This window comes from Camelina sativa, chromosome 6 (genome assembly GCF_000633955.1).
Source record: "Camelina sativa cultivar DH55 chromosome 6, Cs, whole genome shotgun sequence".
In the NCBI taxonomy this organism is placed as follows: Eukaryota; Viridiplantae; Streptophyta; class Magnoliopsida; order Brassicales; family Brassicaceae; genus Camelina; species Camelina sativa.
Window position 1 is genome coordinate 4,958,666 of NC_025690.1, and position 14,333 is coordinate 4,972,998.

The window sequence follows — 14,333 nt, forward strand, 5'->3', positions numbered from 1 at the left end:
CCCCCCCCCCCCCCCCCCCAACCCCAATATATATGAGACGTTTCATATCCAATCTTATCCCTTTAATTGATCGTCTCCTCCAAAGAGTCCTCTTCTTTTTTTCTTCTTTTTGTCGATCCATGGATGACGAATATCTGAGCTTGGAGGAGCAAGAGGAGGAAGAAGAAGTGGATTATGATTACTCCTTCGATGACCAGGAGATCTGTTACAACGATGAAGAGTCAGATTTGCAACACGTATCCTCGACAAAGCCTACGAGCCAGGTGATCACTAAAGAATCACTTGTAGCAGCACAGAAGGATGTTTTGGTTAGGGTTATGGAATTGTTATCGGTTAAGGAGAACCAAGCGAGGATACTTCTTATTTATTATCAATGGGACGTTGATAAGTTGTTCTCTGTGTATACTGATCAAGGCAAAGATCGTTTGTTTTCTCTTGCTGGTCTTACTGTTTTTGATCCTTGTTTGGTTACATCGAATGGTGGGACGATGATGAAGTGTTGCGATATCTGCATGGAAGATGATTTACCAAGTCATATGATGACGAGAATGGAGTGTGGTCATAGCTTTTGTAATGATTGTTGGAAGGGACATTTTACTGTGAGGATCAATGAAGGGGAGAGCAAAAGGATTACATGTATGGCTCATAAATGCAACGCTATTTGCGACGAGGATGTTGTTAGGAGACTAGTTAGTCCGGAGTTAGCTGAGAAGTTTGATCGTTTCCTCCTTGAGTCGTATGTCGAAGACAACATGAAGGTGAAGTGGTGTCCAAGCACACCACATTGCGGGAATGCGATAAAGATGGAAGATGACGGCAGCGAGGTTCAGTGTTCATGTGGACATCAGTTCTGTTTCAGCTGTCTTAGTGAGTCTCACTCTCCTTGCTCTTGTTTAATGTGGAAGCTATGGACTAAAAAGTGTGCCGACGAGTCAGAGTCTGTGAACTGGATAACAGTTAACACAAAGCTTTGTCCCAAATGTAGCAAACCTATTTCAAAACGAGATGGTTGCAATCTCATGACTTGTAAGTGTGGGCAGCATTTTTGTTGGCTGTGTGGTGAAGCTACTGGAGTCAGCCATACTTGGACGACTATTGAGGGTCATAGTTGTGGTCGGTACAAAGATGACAAAGTAAGGCAATTGGAGAGAGCCAAAAGGGACTTGGACAGGTACACACATTACCATTACCGCTACAAAGCACATACCGATTCATCGAAGCTAGAGGATAAACTTAGGAAGAGTGTCCTTGAGAAGGCAGTGTTCAATTCTGAAACCAAGGATCAAGACGTGTTTAAAGAATACAGTTGGGTTATAGATGGAGTGAACCGGTTATTCAGATCAAGAAGGATTCTTTCGTATTCATATCCTTTCGCGTTCTACATGTTTGGGAAAGAGTTGTTCAAAGACGAGATGAGTGATAAAGAGAGAGAGATAAAGAAGAATCTGTTCGAGGAACAGCAGCAGCAACTTGAAGGTAATGTTGAGAAACTTTCCAAGGTTTTAGAAGAGCCTTTTGATGGATACTGTTTTATGGAAGTAGTGGAGATGAAGAGGCAACTCAACAATTTGAGTTCTTTGGTCGATAAACTATGCAAGCAAATGTATGAGTGCATTGAGAATGAATTGTTGGATCCAATCCAATTTGGAGTCCACAACGTTGCACCTTACAGGTCAAAGGGAATAGAACAAGCAACTGCGTTTTGTCCTGACAAATCTTCTGATTGTGGTTCAAGCGGATCTTCGTAGATCATGAGAAGTTATTATTTTGATTATATAAGTTTATTTGTTTAGTTTTCCCTTTTCAGTGGTCGTTGTTTCATAGACAGATGATGTAGCGTTATTTATGGTTGGCTCTTCTTAATGGGGTTGTTTTCTTAATGGGTTCATCATAACCATTTTAGGAGGATGCAAAACCATCTCTAAAACCATCACAACTAACTGTTAAATACTTTTACCTAGTTACCCATAAATTTTATTTGTAGTCATCGCTCTTGCAAGGCCAGTTCACATTATGGAGCAGGAGCTACAAGCCTACTACAATGTGTAGAAAAGGATGAGAGTTGTGATTGGAAGAATTAGTATTTACTCTATAAGCATGGCATAACAATGTACAAGCAATCAAGCATATATATACAAATGTCATTTAACCTACTATCCTAACTAATGTGATCATATAGATTATTTACAAATCTTCCATATGAATATGGAAGATTTACGTATCTTCTAGATATCCTTATACTGTACAATGGTTCGAGGTCCCAACGCAAATCCTCTTATATACAATGATTCGAGGTCCCAACGTAAACTCCAACAATATAATTTTCACTTAAAAAAAAATATTATAAACAGATAATAGTGGTGCATCGGATCCAGATCTAAATTTTAACTATTCGGATATATGTCTTTCTAGATATTCGATTTTCCGTTAATATCTTAGGTTGCATGGAAACATAAATTGATACACAAAAGTGAAACATTTCCGAAACAATAAATAATGTTTTTAAAAAATTAGAAAATAGAAACTATGTATATACTTATATATATATAATCAAATACTAAACATAAAATCATATTAAATGAAATATTTGAAATACACAAATTCAAAACATAAATATTAAATAATTAATTTTTTTTTTTTGATAATTCAGGAGTGATCGTAAAGGCTTCCTAGGCCCAAAGACTAATCTCCTGGGGCCGAAGGAAACCATGTTAAAAGTCGAACCCCCGTGGCCAATGCTACTCGAACCCAGGTGGCGGAAATTTTCTCCATTTACCACTGGACCAAGGCGACTTGGTTATTAAATAATTAAATTAAATACTAATAATATGATATATTTATATGTATCATAAATTCTTATATTTCCAAATTATTTAATAAATTTTCAAACTAAAAGAAAACGAGTTTCCATCGCATTTCCAAAATGAAACCATCGTGTTTCCAAAATGGAAACCATTGTATTTCTAAGAGATTTTTATGAATCATATTTATGTGTTTCCACGAGTTTCCATTTCCAAAACATTTTAGAAACAAAAAGTTAGGAGTGGGCACTTCGGTTTAAATTCGGGTTCGGTTCGGTTTGATTTGTTCGGTTTTGGTAAAACTCTAACCAAACTCAACCGAAGTTAGTTTGGTTTGGTTTGTGTTCGGGTCGGTTTATGTTTGGTTCAGTTTGGTTTGGTTTGGTTTTAGTTTGGTTAGGTTTTAATTCGGTTTAAAAATCAGTTAATGTAACAAAAAAAATTGATTATGGTTTTATAATATTTAATTAATCAAATAAATTAAAAAAGCTAGAAAATTAAAAAAGCTAGAAAATTAAAATTAAGTACCTAATATTAAATATAATTAAATCTATATTTATATTTAGGTTTTATTAGAAAAGTTAAAATAAAGTAAAATAGAAACCAAATGCAAGTGGTAATAGCTAAGAAGATCACATACTTATAAATTCAATAATATTATTAATTAATTTAAAAAACACATTGGGTTATCGGTTTAGTTCGGTTTAAAACCGAACCAAACCATTTGGGTCGAGAAGAAATATAACCGAATAATTAAAGTGTAGGATTGTGTTTTGTTTGGGTCGGTTTGAGTTTGGTTGGTTCGGTTCGGTTTAAATGTCCACCCCTACAGAAAATGGACCTCAAAAAAAGAGTCCATTCAACATAGTTAATATCTATATTCGGATATAGATTCATTAAAAAATAAAAATAATAATTTAAAAAAATAGTATGATAACTTTTATTAAATGTTGTCAAAAATATATTTATAGAAAGACTATTTAGAATGTTTTCCATATAAAAAATATATATATAAAATTTTACAAACATAATAAATATTTTGCTAATTTGGATCTAATTTAGACGGATTCAAGATTTGATAATGCGAATCCGGATGCATTTTTATGAAGTAAAACGGCCCGGATCCCAGATTATACGCATACACAATACCAATTATAATCTACAAAAGTACAAATGGTGAGGTGGAAGTATAAAATTTTTAAAAAAAATCCCAACAAAGAAAAACAGTCTGGATAATAACACCAATACATAATTAAACTTAACAAGTTCACCGACCAGTCTCTTAGTGAGTTCTACTTTTAAGAAAAAAAAAACATGTTTACATTTTGTAGTAGAAGAAAATTAGAAAATATATAAAGATGCTCAAATTATAAATAATAATAGGAAATTAAATAAGGACATCTCGAATTCAATTAGGAAAAAGAAGAGAAGTTTACTTTAATTTTAAATATGGAAATAGTTAATTCCATCTATAAAAAGGAACCATACTGCCCTATATATAAAGGTTTGCGTTACTGAGTCCAACAAAGTAACAATTCTCTACAAAAGACCTTGCCAAGTGTATGAAACTTGTCGTCTAACTTCATCGTCTTCATAACTCTCGCTCTCTTGGTCGATATTTTTGATCTGATCGTCTCTTAATTATTTTGATCCATGGATGACGAATATTTAAGTTTCGAGGAGGAAGATTATTGCTACTCCTCCGAACCCGATGATCATGATCAGGAGGAGGGTTGCGACGAGGAAGAGTCGGGTTTGCAACACTCTAGAAAACCTACGAGCCAGGTGATCACGAAGGAAACACTTAAAGCAGCACAGAAGGATGTTTTGGTTAGGGTTATGGAATTTTTATCAGTTAAGGAGAACCAAGCGAGGATACTTCTTATTCATTACCAATGGAAGATTGATAATTTGTTCTCTGTGTATGATGATCAAGGCAAAGATTTTTTGTTTACTTGTGCTGGTCTGACAGTTTTTGACCCTTGCGTAGTTAATTCCAAGAGGAAGAAGAAGGAGAAGACGAGTAAGAGGAAGAAGAAGAAGGCGAAGAAGACGAGGGAGTGTGATATCTGCATGGAAGAGGATTTATCAAAACATGCCATGACAAGAATGGAGTGTGGTCATAGGTTTTGCAATGATTGTTGGAAGGGACATTTTACTGTGAGGATTAATGAAGGTGAGAGCAAAAGGATTAGATGTATGGCTCATAAATGCAACGTGATTTGCGACGAGGATGTTGTTAGGAGACTAGTTAGTCCGGAGTTAGCTGAGAAGTTTGATCGTATCCTCCTTGAGTCGTATGTCGAAGATAACAAGATGGTGAAGTGGTGTCCAAGCACACCGCATTGCGGGAACGCGATACAAAAAACGGTAGATGACGACGACGATGAGGTTGAGTGTTCATGTGGACATCAGTTCTGTTTCAGTTGTCTGAGTGAGTCTCACTCTCCTTGCTCTTGTTTGATGTGGAAGCTATGGACTAAAAAGTGTGCAGACGAGTCTGAGACTGTTAATTGGATAACAGTTAACACTAAGCTGTGTCCCAAATGTAGCAAACCTGTTGAAAAGAGGGATGGGTGCAATCACATGACTTGTATTTGCGGGCAGTGTTTTTGCTGGCTGTGTGGTGAAGCTACTGGAAAGACTCATAGTTATCGGAGTATCGCTGGTCATAGCTGTGGTCGGTACAAAGATGACAAAGCAGGGCAAATGGATAGAGCCAAAAGGGATTTGGACAGGTACACACATTACCATTACCACTACAAAGCACATACCGATTCATCGAAGCTAGAGGATAAACTTAGGAAGAGTATCCTTGAGAAGGCAGTGTTCAATTCTGAAACCAAGGATCAAGACGTGTTTAAAGAATACAGTTGGGTTACAGATGGAGTGAACCGGTTATTCAGATCAAGAAGGATTCTTTCGTATTCATATCCTTTCGCGTTCTACATGTTTGGGGAAGAGTTGTTCAAAGATGAGATGAGCGATGAAGAGAGAGAGATAAAGAAGAATCTGTTTGAAGATCAGCAGCAGCAACTTGAAGGTAATGTTGAGAAACTTTCCAAAATTTTAGAAGCGCCTTTTCATGAGTATGATCAAAAAGAAGTAATAAATATGAAGAGTCAACTCATCGATATGAGTGCTTCGGTTGATACACTCTGCAAGAAAATGTACGAGTGCATTGAAAATGATTTATTTGGTCAATTCCAATTTGGAAGCCACAACATTGCACCTTATAAATCAAGGGGAATAGAACAAGCTGCTAAGTTTTGTGATTCTTAGGCTTGTGGTTCAAGCGGATCTTCCTCAAACAAGTTTCAATTATTTCTCTTGTTTTACTAGTTTTTGTTTTATAAACAGATGATGCAATAGAAAACTAAAAAGGTTTTTTTTTCCCCTTTATGGTTCTCTCTGTCTAATGCTATTGTATTTTTGGTAGTTTCACAACCATTCCTTTTTTAAACAAAACAGCATGCAGTTCTTGTTTTAAAGAAACTAATTTTTGTCCTAATTATCTATTTATCTTTACCACTATCATTAGTAATTACTATGTGCTCTCTAGGAGCCTAGAGACTCACCAACATTGAGTTTTGTATGTGAGAAAGTCACAGAAAAGAGAAGACGCTTTTGAATCCAAGAAAAGAATCAGATTCTTTGGACTTACCTGCAAGTGTTAAGCATAATCCCTTATTCTGCTCTAAGCTTGTGCTGCTTCCCTTGACCATCGAGATATCAAAAGAAAGAATTTCTGTAGGTGCATCAGATGTGATCCTTGGCCTTTTCGTTGAAGGACTAACCAATAATCCATATGCTCTATACGGACTTATCTCTGTGTTGCTTCCTTCTTGAGAACATATGGCTATAGGATCCTCGGTTCTTGATGTGGTGACGACCGGAGAGTTCTTTGACCTTTTCCTTATGTAGTTGAATATTGTTTCATCCGAGAATGGTCTTTCTTTTTCACCTTGTCAGATCCATGGGAGGTCATAGTCAGACTTTAAGCAAATATTTATAAACGCAAAATAGAACTTCATACTGAGTGAAGAAGATTTATGCACCAGTTTTGTCTGCAAGGCTTGCATAACCCGGGCTAGTAATCTGCGGTGCACTTTGTTTGATATCCTTAGTATTTGTAGGTAAGCGAAGCACAGAATCATACTGAAATAGAGGATCGAGTTCAGGAGAATTCTCCACTAAGCTTTTCCTTTTCAGAGGTGATTTTCTTGATGCTGGAGAGGTTGGATTCAAAGTGTTCAATGAAGGAAAACACTTGGCTTTTTCGCGTATGTGGTCAAAGACTGTATGTTCATTAATAATGACACAGTCATCTTCTTCCATCGTCACATAAGACTCTTTCTCTGTAAAGAAAGAAAAATGGTGAATAGAATACAAAGCACACAAAAGAAAAAGGATTTAAATTTGTAGTGAGCATCTAACCTTCTTCTGAATCCTCATCTATGAGCTTGAAACTAGGCCTGAAGAAGGAAATCGAGCAGTTGAGGAGGAAGTTGTAATCATGAAGAAACTGATAAATAGACATTTTTCTGAGCAAGAAAGATTATAAAATGTACTCACATATCATCTTTTCTATCCTTCCGGGTTGAAGGTCCAGATGTAGCAGGGGTTTCATCATCTACTATGCAGGCATCCACCATAGGAGTATAATAGTGAGGCAGCCTGTTTTCGCTCCTGTAATTTTTTTTGTTGTTGTTTGCCTTCTTCAGTAGAAGTGTTTCATGGAGGTCAGTACCAACTACAATAACAAAAGCCCAAATGTAAACACACTTCGTTTGTTACTTATTTCAGTGTCTCACTTACTACATGGTCATCAAGTTTTGTTACCAAACCAGAGGTGTTATTTAGAAGACTAACTGTATTCTTCGAAGATGAGATCAGCCTTCACAGTCGCCTTTGCTTGTTGATGAGGCCTTTCCAGGAGAATGGTTACGCTATATGGACTAGAAGAAGGCAACAAATAATGAATGAAGTATTGCAAATCTTAGATGTAGTTAGACGAAGATTTGCATCGGGATAATGATGATAAGAGTGGCTGACAGATAAGCATACCTGGAGAAGTCTTCCATTCTGCTGCCAATAAAATATTACTGATTAGTTACATTTACTTGAATGTCTTTAAAGAGGATTACTTGAACACAAGAATGTTGATATAGTGTTTGGATTTTTCAAAACTCTATGGTTTATCGTTGGTCAAGTGCTCATCACCTTATTTTCTCATGAAAGTGGATAAGATTCTCTTCCTCTGAGCCAACAATCTGCCGGAAAAGGATACAGATTAGTAGCTTATCTAGTAGTTATCTTTTGTTCATGAGCAGAACTATGCAGAGACGTGGAGATGCAGGTACAGTATCTTCAGTAGAGTTAGAGTTTAAATGCAGAAAGTTAAGGCAACTAACCATGTCAGCATAATGGCGTTTTGTGGATTGGAGAGGTTGTGATAGCCGTGTCAATGTGACTGCTAGTTTAGATATTCCTTGCTTCTGGCCGTCAACTTCCTCGACCTTGATTTCAACTTTTGGAGGTAGGGATGATAGAGACTCTTTGATGGTATTTCCGAAAGGATATTTTCGACCGGTAACAATCTCTATCCTTCGTGGATCAGCTTCAGCAAGAGCTTCAAATGACCTGACTCCCATCGAATGAAGTGCCTAGCAAAAGAAGGCATTCAGACAAAAGGTCCAAGACAAAAAATTCACTGAAGCATCTGGTAAAATAAGGTGCAGTGAACGAGTATAAAGAGAAAACAGAGATGAAACCTTTGCTGTAACCATTCCAATGCCTGGTAATTGTTTCAGCAAATATGGGCTGTCGTCCCAGAGCTTTTGATAGAGTGATTTTGCTAGAAGAGTTGAGCTAAGAGTTCCTTTATAATTCTTTTTGTATATAAAGTACTCTTTCATGCATCTGGCTACTCTGGATCCGTTCGAGCAAATAGAGTTAGCATCCTGAGACAAAAGTTCCAATGTTCATATGCAGAGTTAAGAAGTAACCGTAATTAAGTGATAGAAAGAAGCCATGAATATAATGTTGGTGGACCTGAGTCATGGATAAATCATGGATTGAAGGATCCCCAGTCAACCAATCATTTGCAAGCAGAAACAGTTTCTCTTCTCTGGTTTGGATGCGTTTTTTCCGCTTTCCTTTATCATCGTTGATGTGGAATCTGAGCCTCCCTTCTTTATCTGCATTTACATCATTTAAGGTCTTCTTTTCATTGCGTCTGAGCTGTATCCCTTCATTTTTAATATAAACATAAATTAGTACATTCATCAAGTAAAAACAGAGTTATGTACCAAAGCAGATTTGACATACAAGATATCTCTTCAGCACGACATACTATCTGAAGGGCCTCATCCAAGCTGTAGCCCGTCGGTGCATTAATAATGTACTTCATTGTGTCAAACTTTAGATAATACTTTGTCATCAGCCTTCCGGGCTCTACACAAGAATGAGAGTGCATTATATTTTGAAATTGAAGATATGAAATCATATATCTCCCTATCTCAGTACCTTCTGGTTTCAAAACAAAACCGTCTGTGTCAGTCCAGATCATCTGATAGTGGGAAAGCTCATTGATCTTCTGAAGGCAAAGCTCTGGTAGGAAATAGGAAAAATGAGAACTCCCAAAAGAAAAAATGAGTAAACTAACTAAGTAAGTAGGGCACCTTGCAAATGCTTCTCTACTCGATCTTTAGGAATTCCTGTCTTAATAGCATAATTCTCTGGATTCTGTCCATACGAAGTTCCAAGTTAGCTATACCATATATGATAGCCCGAGAAATCATTGAGAGAGCATATGAACGTACCTTTTTCATTCTGACGTACAGGTATGAGCATTTCATCCACTCAATTGCCCGTGTAATGTCAGAAATAGTAAGTTGAACTATTTCTGCGGTTAGGTGCTCTATTAAGCATGGCAGCAATCTGGAACAAGATAAACAGAAGAATATTTCTTGAAGCCAACAAATAGCATTTAAAGAATGTGTAAGAAAGCAAAGGGTTCCAAAAACGAAGTTTATTGGGCAATGCTTACTGTGATTCAACAACCTCGCATCCATTCAAGAGATTCTCATATAGATGGACCTGTAATTGTTAAATAAATTACAAGCAGAAAACATTAGAGAAAAGTAAAACCTAAGTAAGAGATTCAGCCATATGGGAAAAGTTTCAGTTAATAACCGTCTCTCTTCTTGTCATAATAATAACCATTCCCGTGTCATCAAATGGAGGCCGACCAGCCCTGCCACACATCTAGAAAAGAGAGATTACTAATCCTTCTAGGAATATATTTAAAGCATACTCCATTAGCTTGTGCAGCTAATCACACTGCAATATAACGTTTATAAAAACTATACATGTAAGATGCTCGAATAATTTACCTGTAGTAGTGTGGAACGATCATACTCCATGTAGTGACCTTTTTCCTTATTGCTAAAAGGAATAAAAATGTCAGTGGATTACTGGATATTAACTTAAATGCCAAAAAAATTCTTAATGGACATATCTATGCAAAGACGTACAAATGTTGAGTTGATTTTATGACGACTGTATGTGCAGGCAGGTTGATTCCATGGGCAAGAGTGTTGGTCGTGCAGATAACTTGGATATCTCCATTAAGGAAGAGCCCTTCTACGAGGCTGCGGTCCTTTTGGCAAAGTCCACCGTTGTGATAACCAACTAATGGGGACATTTTGGTACTATTCAGTTTGCAGACAATACTGAAGTAAAGGAACAATCAACAAACTCAGAAGAGTGAAATAGACCATACCGCCTTGGAGGATATAAGATTGCATTTGTTTGTCACTGCACATTGGCGAAGCCTCCCTTAATCGTTCTTGCTGTTCTCTGCTTTTAATAAATGGATTTGAGTAACCATAGGTCATTGCAGTCTGAGCAAGCTTTTGTGCAGCCTCTTGAGCGCCTTTTCGTGTTGAGCAGAAAACCAATGCAGATTTTCCTTTTGAGTATTGCATTAAAATATCTGAAAATTCATAGGATTTCTCATCAGAGTGGTATAAGTTACAACCTAAGCAAGACTGCAATAACGGAAGAATCCTAATCATGATAATATCAGCTTACCATAGATATAGTTTTGGAGGCGCTGGATTTGAGAAAATATAAGAAAGGAAGACAACAACTGATTTAGTTTCTGTCGTGGAATAATTGACAAAAGAGACGAGGGGCTAAGGCTATCTAATCTAACATGCAGAAACTGTATACCTTTTCGAAGAGGAAGTCATTCTTGGCAGCAGCATAACCTGTAAAAAAAAACGGTTAACATTTTCTTACAATTCATCAAAACAGGAAAGTCATCAACAGGCAGCTAACCAAATTCATCATCTTAACACTTAACCAAACCAAAAAAATGACTTTTGAGATGAGACAGGTACCAAAAACTTTAGTTGTCAACTTAACAGGTCTCATTTCTTCGCCAAACCTATAAAACATGTGAAAAATAAACAATGATGACACTGAAAAAAATAACCCACATAAAGACATAGTTCTCTGGAAAGCAGTCCATAAGTTACCTCTTAATTCCTGCGGTAGGAACCTTGAGCCATTCAGCTGCAATAATCGAACAAGTATTACCACTTTAGTTCTTTGAAGCAAGTTTTTTTACTACGAAGCAAAATTAACAAAGCAAAAATAATTCATACAATCTGCCGAATATGATTAGAATTGTGCGCTCCATCTTACCTAGGTCCTCAATGTTTGGGATGGTAGCTGAGACAGCCAGAAGACGCACGGAGGCTAAAGGACTTGACCTTAGTTCATGATTGCTAGAAAGAATCTTTATTCTACTGACTATTGCCTCAAGAACAGCTCCGCGGGGATCATTCAGTAGGTGAACTTCATCAATGAGCACAAGCGCAATATCACTGAAGAAACCTAGGCCTCCACTGGTAACGCGATAACGGCTCACTGCATCAAATTTCTGCAGGAAAACATGTAAGCTACAGAAACAGTAGAAAAGATACAAGCATGCACTTTGTCTAAATACGGAATGAAATATCATATAGTGCATGTGTTCCGGCTATAAGCATGGGGCAACAAGAAACTATTAACAAGTTCCAGACAGTAAATACAGACAACAAAAGAGAAATTGATATATGACCTCAGGTGTAGTCAAGATAATATCTGCGTCTTGTATATTCCTTGTGCTGTAGGTTTCATTATCACCTGTGAGCTCCAAACAACTGATTCCCCATGAGTTAAACTTTTGATTCCAATCACGCAGCTTCTCCTGTACTAAAGCCTTGGACGGAGATATGTAAACCTTGACACCAATAGGTAGAAGAAACCATTATTTGACTTCTAGGTAGCAGCAAGTCCAATACTGATATGTGTATTGCAAAAACAAAGGAGATATCAATCAAAACATTCAGGGAAAAATGCTCAAAAGCTTACTGTTTTAAGAGCTCCTTTAGCATGAAGAAACCTCCCTTCCGCAGAGATGGACTTAGAGAGGAGCCTCAAAATACACAGTTCAAAGAGAACGGTTTTACCACTTCCCGTTGGCGCTGAAATAACCATGTTGATGTCGGAGTGAAAGCACAGTGGAAAGCACTCGCTCTGAAGCGAGTTGAAGTATCTGAACACAGAACAATCCAGAAGCAACATAAAGCAAAGTCTGGATTAACAAAGTATATTATAAAAGAATCATGATATTCCCAAAAGATAACATGTATGTGTAAACCATTCCTTGAGTAAGCAAAACACAACATTTGAAGCAAGCACTAGACTAAAAGCTGAAACTAAAACATCAAAACACTAAATCTCAAAGTTTATAGAGAAATCACCTGAAACTAAAAGCTGAACGGAAATTTCCAGGCAAATCGGAGACAGATTTGAGCGTGTGAGTATCCATGACCAAATTGCTAATTAGACGATCTGTAAATTCCAATAGCGTGAAATCAGAACCCTAATTCAAGATAGAGATCACTTCATGAATCTATCGGTACAATCAGAAACACCAGCAAACCATCATCATCATCCACAATTCGATTCTAGATCTGTTCCGATCAACGATTGAAATTTCTAAATTAATCGCCAAGATCAAACTAGTAAACAGATTACGCTAGCGAAATTTCAGAGAAGAGGTATGAAGAAGGCTACGGAATACTTAACAAGTCGGAGATCGCAAAGTACTATCCGATTGAAACCGATCACGAATCAAGCAAACACAATTGCGAAATTGAACAGAGAATAAAAAATCTCACCGTTAAATCACCATTGAAAAGCTTGCGCGAGACCAAACTTGAAGAGCAACGATCTGTGAGTGAGAGAGAGAGTGAATTCGAAATTCAGAGGGCCGTTGTAGTGAAGAGGAAGCTAAATTAGTTTATTTTAATGGCCAAAAACGCTGCTACGTCTCAGATGAAAAAACGTCACGCAGTTTGGTCTTTTTGAAAATTTGAAAAAACTTATGGGGTCTTCTGATAGCAATTGATAATATTCGGGGGTCATTTTCACAAATATATATATCGCTCCTTTCTCGTCATCTGATTATGAGATTACTGCAAGTAGTATAAATCTTTAATCTTAATTTTCTTATAACGATGCTTCGTTTGAGTATTATACTTCTTGTAAGTCAGTAAATCAGTAAAAAACAAACTTTCGTGTTGCAAAATCAGCTATGTGATGTACTAAACAATATAATATGTTCCGGTCGTTGCGAATGCGGTGGTTCATGGTCAATGGTGGATCTCAAACACCCGTAGTCGCAACCCTATAATACAACTGCTCAAAACTTGCCTCCCTTCCACGCCGTCACTGATGCCTCTTGACGATAATGCAGATGATAGGTTTCTCTGGAAAATTGGGGAAGCTCCCGCCTCTGATGTCTTCTCAACAGCGGCAATTTGGGATTTCTTATTCCCTCCGGGTACCAAAGTGGACTGGTTCGAATCAGTTTGGATCAAAGGCAGGATTCCAAAGCACTCATTCATCACTTGGCTTAATGCACGCCATAGACTCCTAACAAGGGATAAACTAGTAAGGTGGGGTTTCTCGGTTCCCTCAGTTTGTCTGCTTTGCAACAACCAGGATGAAACTCATCAGCATTTGTTCTTCGATTGTTTGTACTCTAGAGAAGTATGAAAGTATTTTCTTGATAAGGCTCAAGTCACTTCTCCCACTGATTTTGAGATCAGATCTAGGTGGTTGAAGAGTCCTTCGAGGGATAAAAACATAGCTTTTATCCTTCGGTTAGCCTATCAAGCCTCGGTTTATCTTATTTGGAGAGAACGCAACACTCGACTTCACTCAGCCATATCGAGACCAGCCTCAGTTCTGATATCTCAAATTAAAACCATCCTCAGACTTCACTTAGGTCCTCTTACGCTCAAGCAACGGATTGTTCCTCCGGCTCCTACCCTTTTAGTTACTTGGTTTGGAGTTTTTCACTAGTAGTACTTTTTAAGGTGTGTAATGTCTATCTTTTATGTAGGTGTTACTCTTCAAAAGAGGCACTGCTTGTATGATTCCAACTTGTGGACTGAATGAATTATAAAG

At 37.3% G+C, this 14,333-nt stretch overlaps 3 protein-coding genes across 3 annotated transcripts; 2 read left to right on the forward strand and 1 right to left on the reverse strand.

Annotated features, from left to right (window-relative positions):
* On the forward strand, positions 78-1,832 carry LOC104790425 (probable E3 ubiquitin-protein ligase ARI3). Its single transcript, XM_010516179.2, has one exon. It carries the CDS (start codon positions 120-122, stop codon positions 1,746-1,748), a length of 1,629 nt encoding a protein of 542 aa, XP_010514481.1. The 5' UTR covers positions 78-119; the 3' UTR covers positions 1,749-1,832.
* On the forward strand, positions 4,455-5,779 carry LOC104790427 (putative E3 ubiquitin-protein ligase ARI4). The gene is made up of 3 exons (XM_019246283.1): positions 4,455-4,787; positions 4,950-5,539; positions 5,686-5,779. The coding sequence occupies exons 1-3, from the start codon at positions 4,455-4,457 to the stop codon at positions 5,777-5,779; spliced, it is 1,017 nt and encodes a 338-aa protein (XP_019101828.1).
* Positions 5,803-13,127, reverse strand: LOC104790426 (DExH-box ATP-dependent RNA helicase DExH17-like). Its single transcript, XM_010516180.2, has 29 exons — positions 13,040-13,127; positions 12,620-12,710; positions 12,228-12,411; positions 11,935-12,096; positions 11,517-11,754; positions 11,348-11,384; positions 11,210-11,256; positions 11,040-11,077; positions 10,899-10,920; positions 10,588-10,800; positions 10,340-10,496; positions 10,199-10,250; positions 9,999-10,070; positions 9,853-9,902; positions 9,626-9,743; positions 9,485-9,548; positions 9,330-9,413; positions 9,132-9,257; positions 8,856-9,052; positions 8,576-8,764; positions 8,216-8,467; positions 8,025-8,074; positions 7,869-7,886; positions 7,674-7,759; positions 7,377-7,554; positions 7,239-7,276; positions 6,860-7,159; positions 6,466-6,765; positions 5,803-5,959 (listed from the first exon to the last, which is right to left on the reverse strand). The coding sequence occupies exons 2-29, from the start codon at positions 12,685-12,687 to the stop codon at positions 5,871-5,873; spliced, it is 3,429 nt and encodes a 1,142-aa protein (XP_010514482.2). The 5' UTR covers positions 12,688-12,710; positions 13,040-13,127; the 3' UTR covers positions 5,803-5,870.

Bases quoted from the DNA above. Each gene is read 5' to 3' on its own strand.
- LOC104790425 (XM_010516179.2), top strand. From the start codon at position 120: ATGGATGACGAATATCTGAGCTTGGAGGAGCAAGAGGAGGAAGAAGAA.
- LOC104790427 (XM_019246283.1), top strand. From the start codon at position 4,455: ATGGATGACGAATATTTAAGTTTCGAGGAGGAAGATTATTGCTACTCC. The intron at 4,788-4,949 runs GTAGTTAATTCC...GATTGTTGGAAG, and splicing joins TGACAGTTTTTGACCCTTGC to GGACATTTTACTGTGAGGAT. The intron at 5,540-5,685 runs GTACACACATTA...GTTGGGTTACAG, and splicing joins GCCAAAAGGGATTTGGACAG to ATGGAGTGAACCGGTTATTC.
- LOC104790426 (XM_010516180.2), bottom strand. From the start codon at position 12,687: ATGGATACTCACACGCTCAAATCTGTCTCCGATTTGCCTGGAAATTTC. The intron at 11,755-11,934 runs GTCATATATCAA...GTTTTCCTGCAG, and splicing joins TTATCTTGACTACACCTGAG to AAATTTGATGCAGTGAGCCG. The intron at 7,277-7,376 runs GTGAGTACATTT...TTCCTTCTTCAG, and splicing joins AAGGATAGAAAAGATGATAT to GCCTAGTTTCAAGCTCATAG.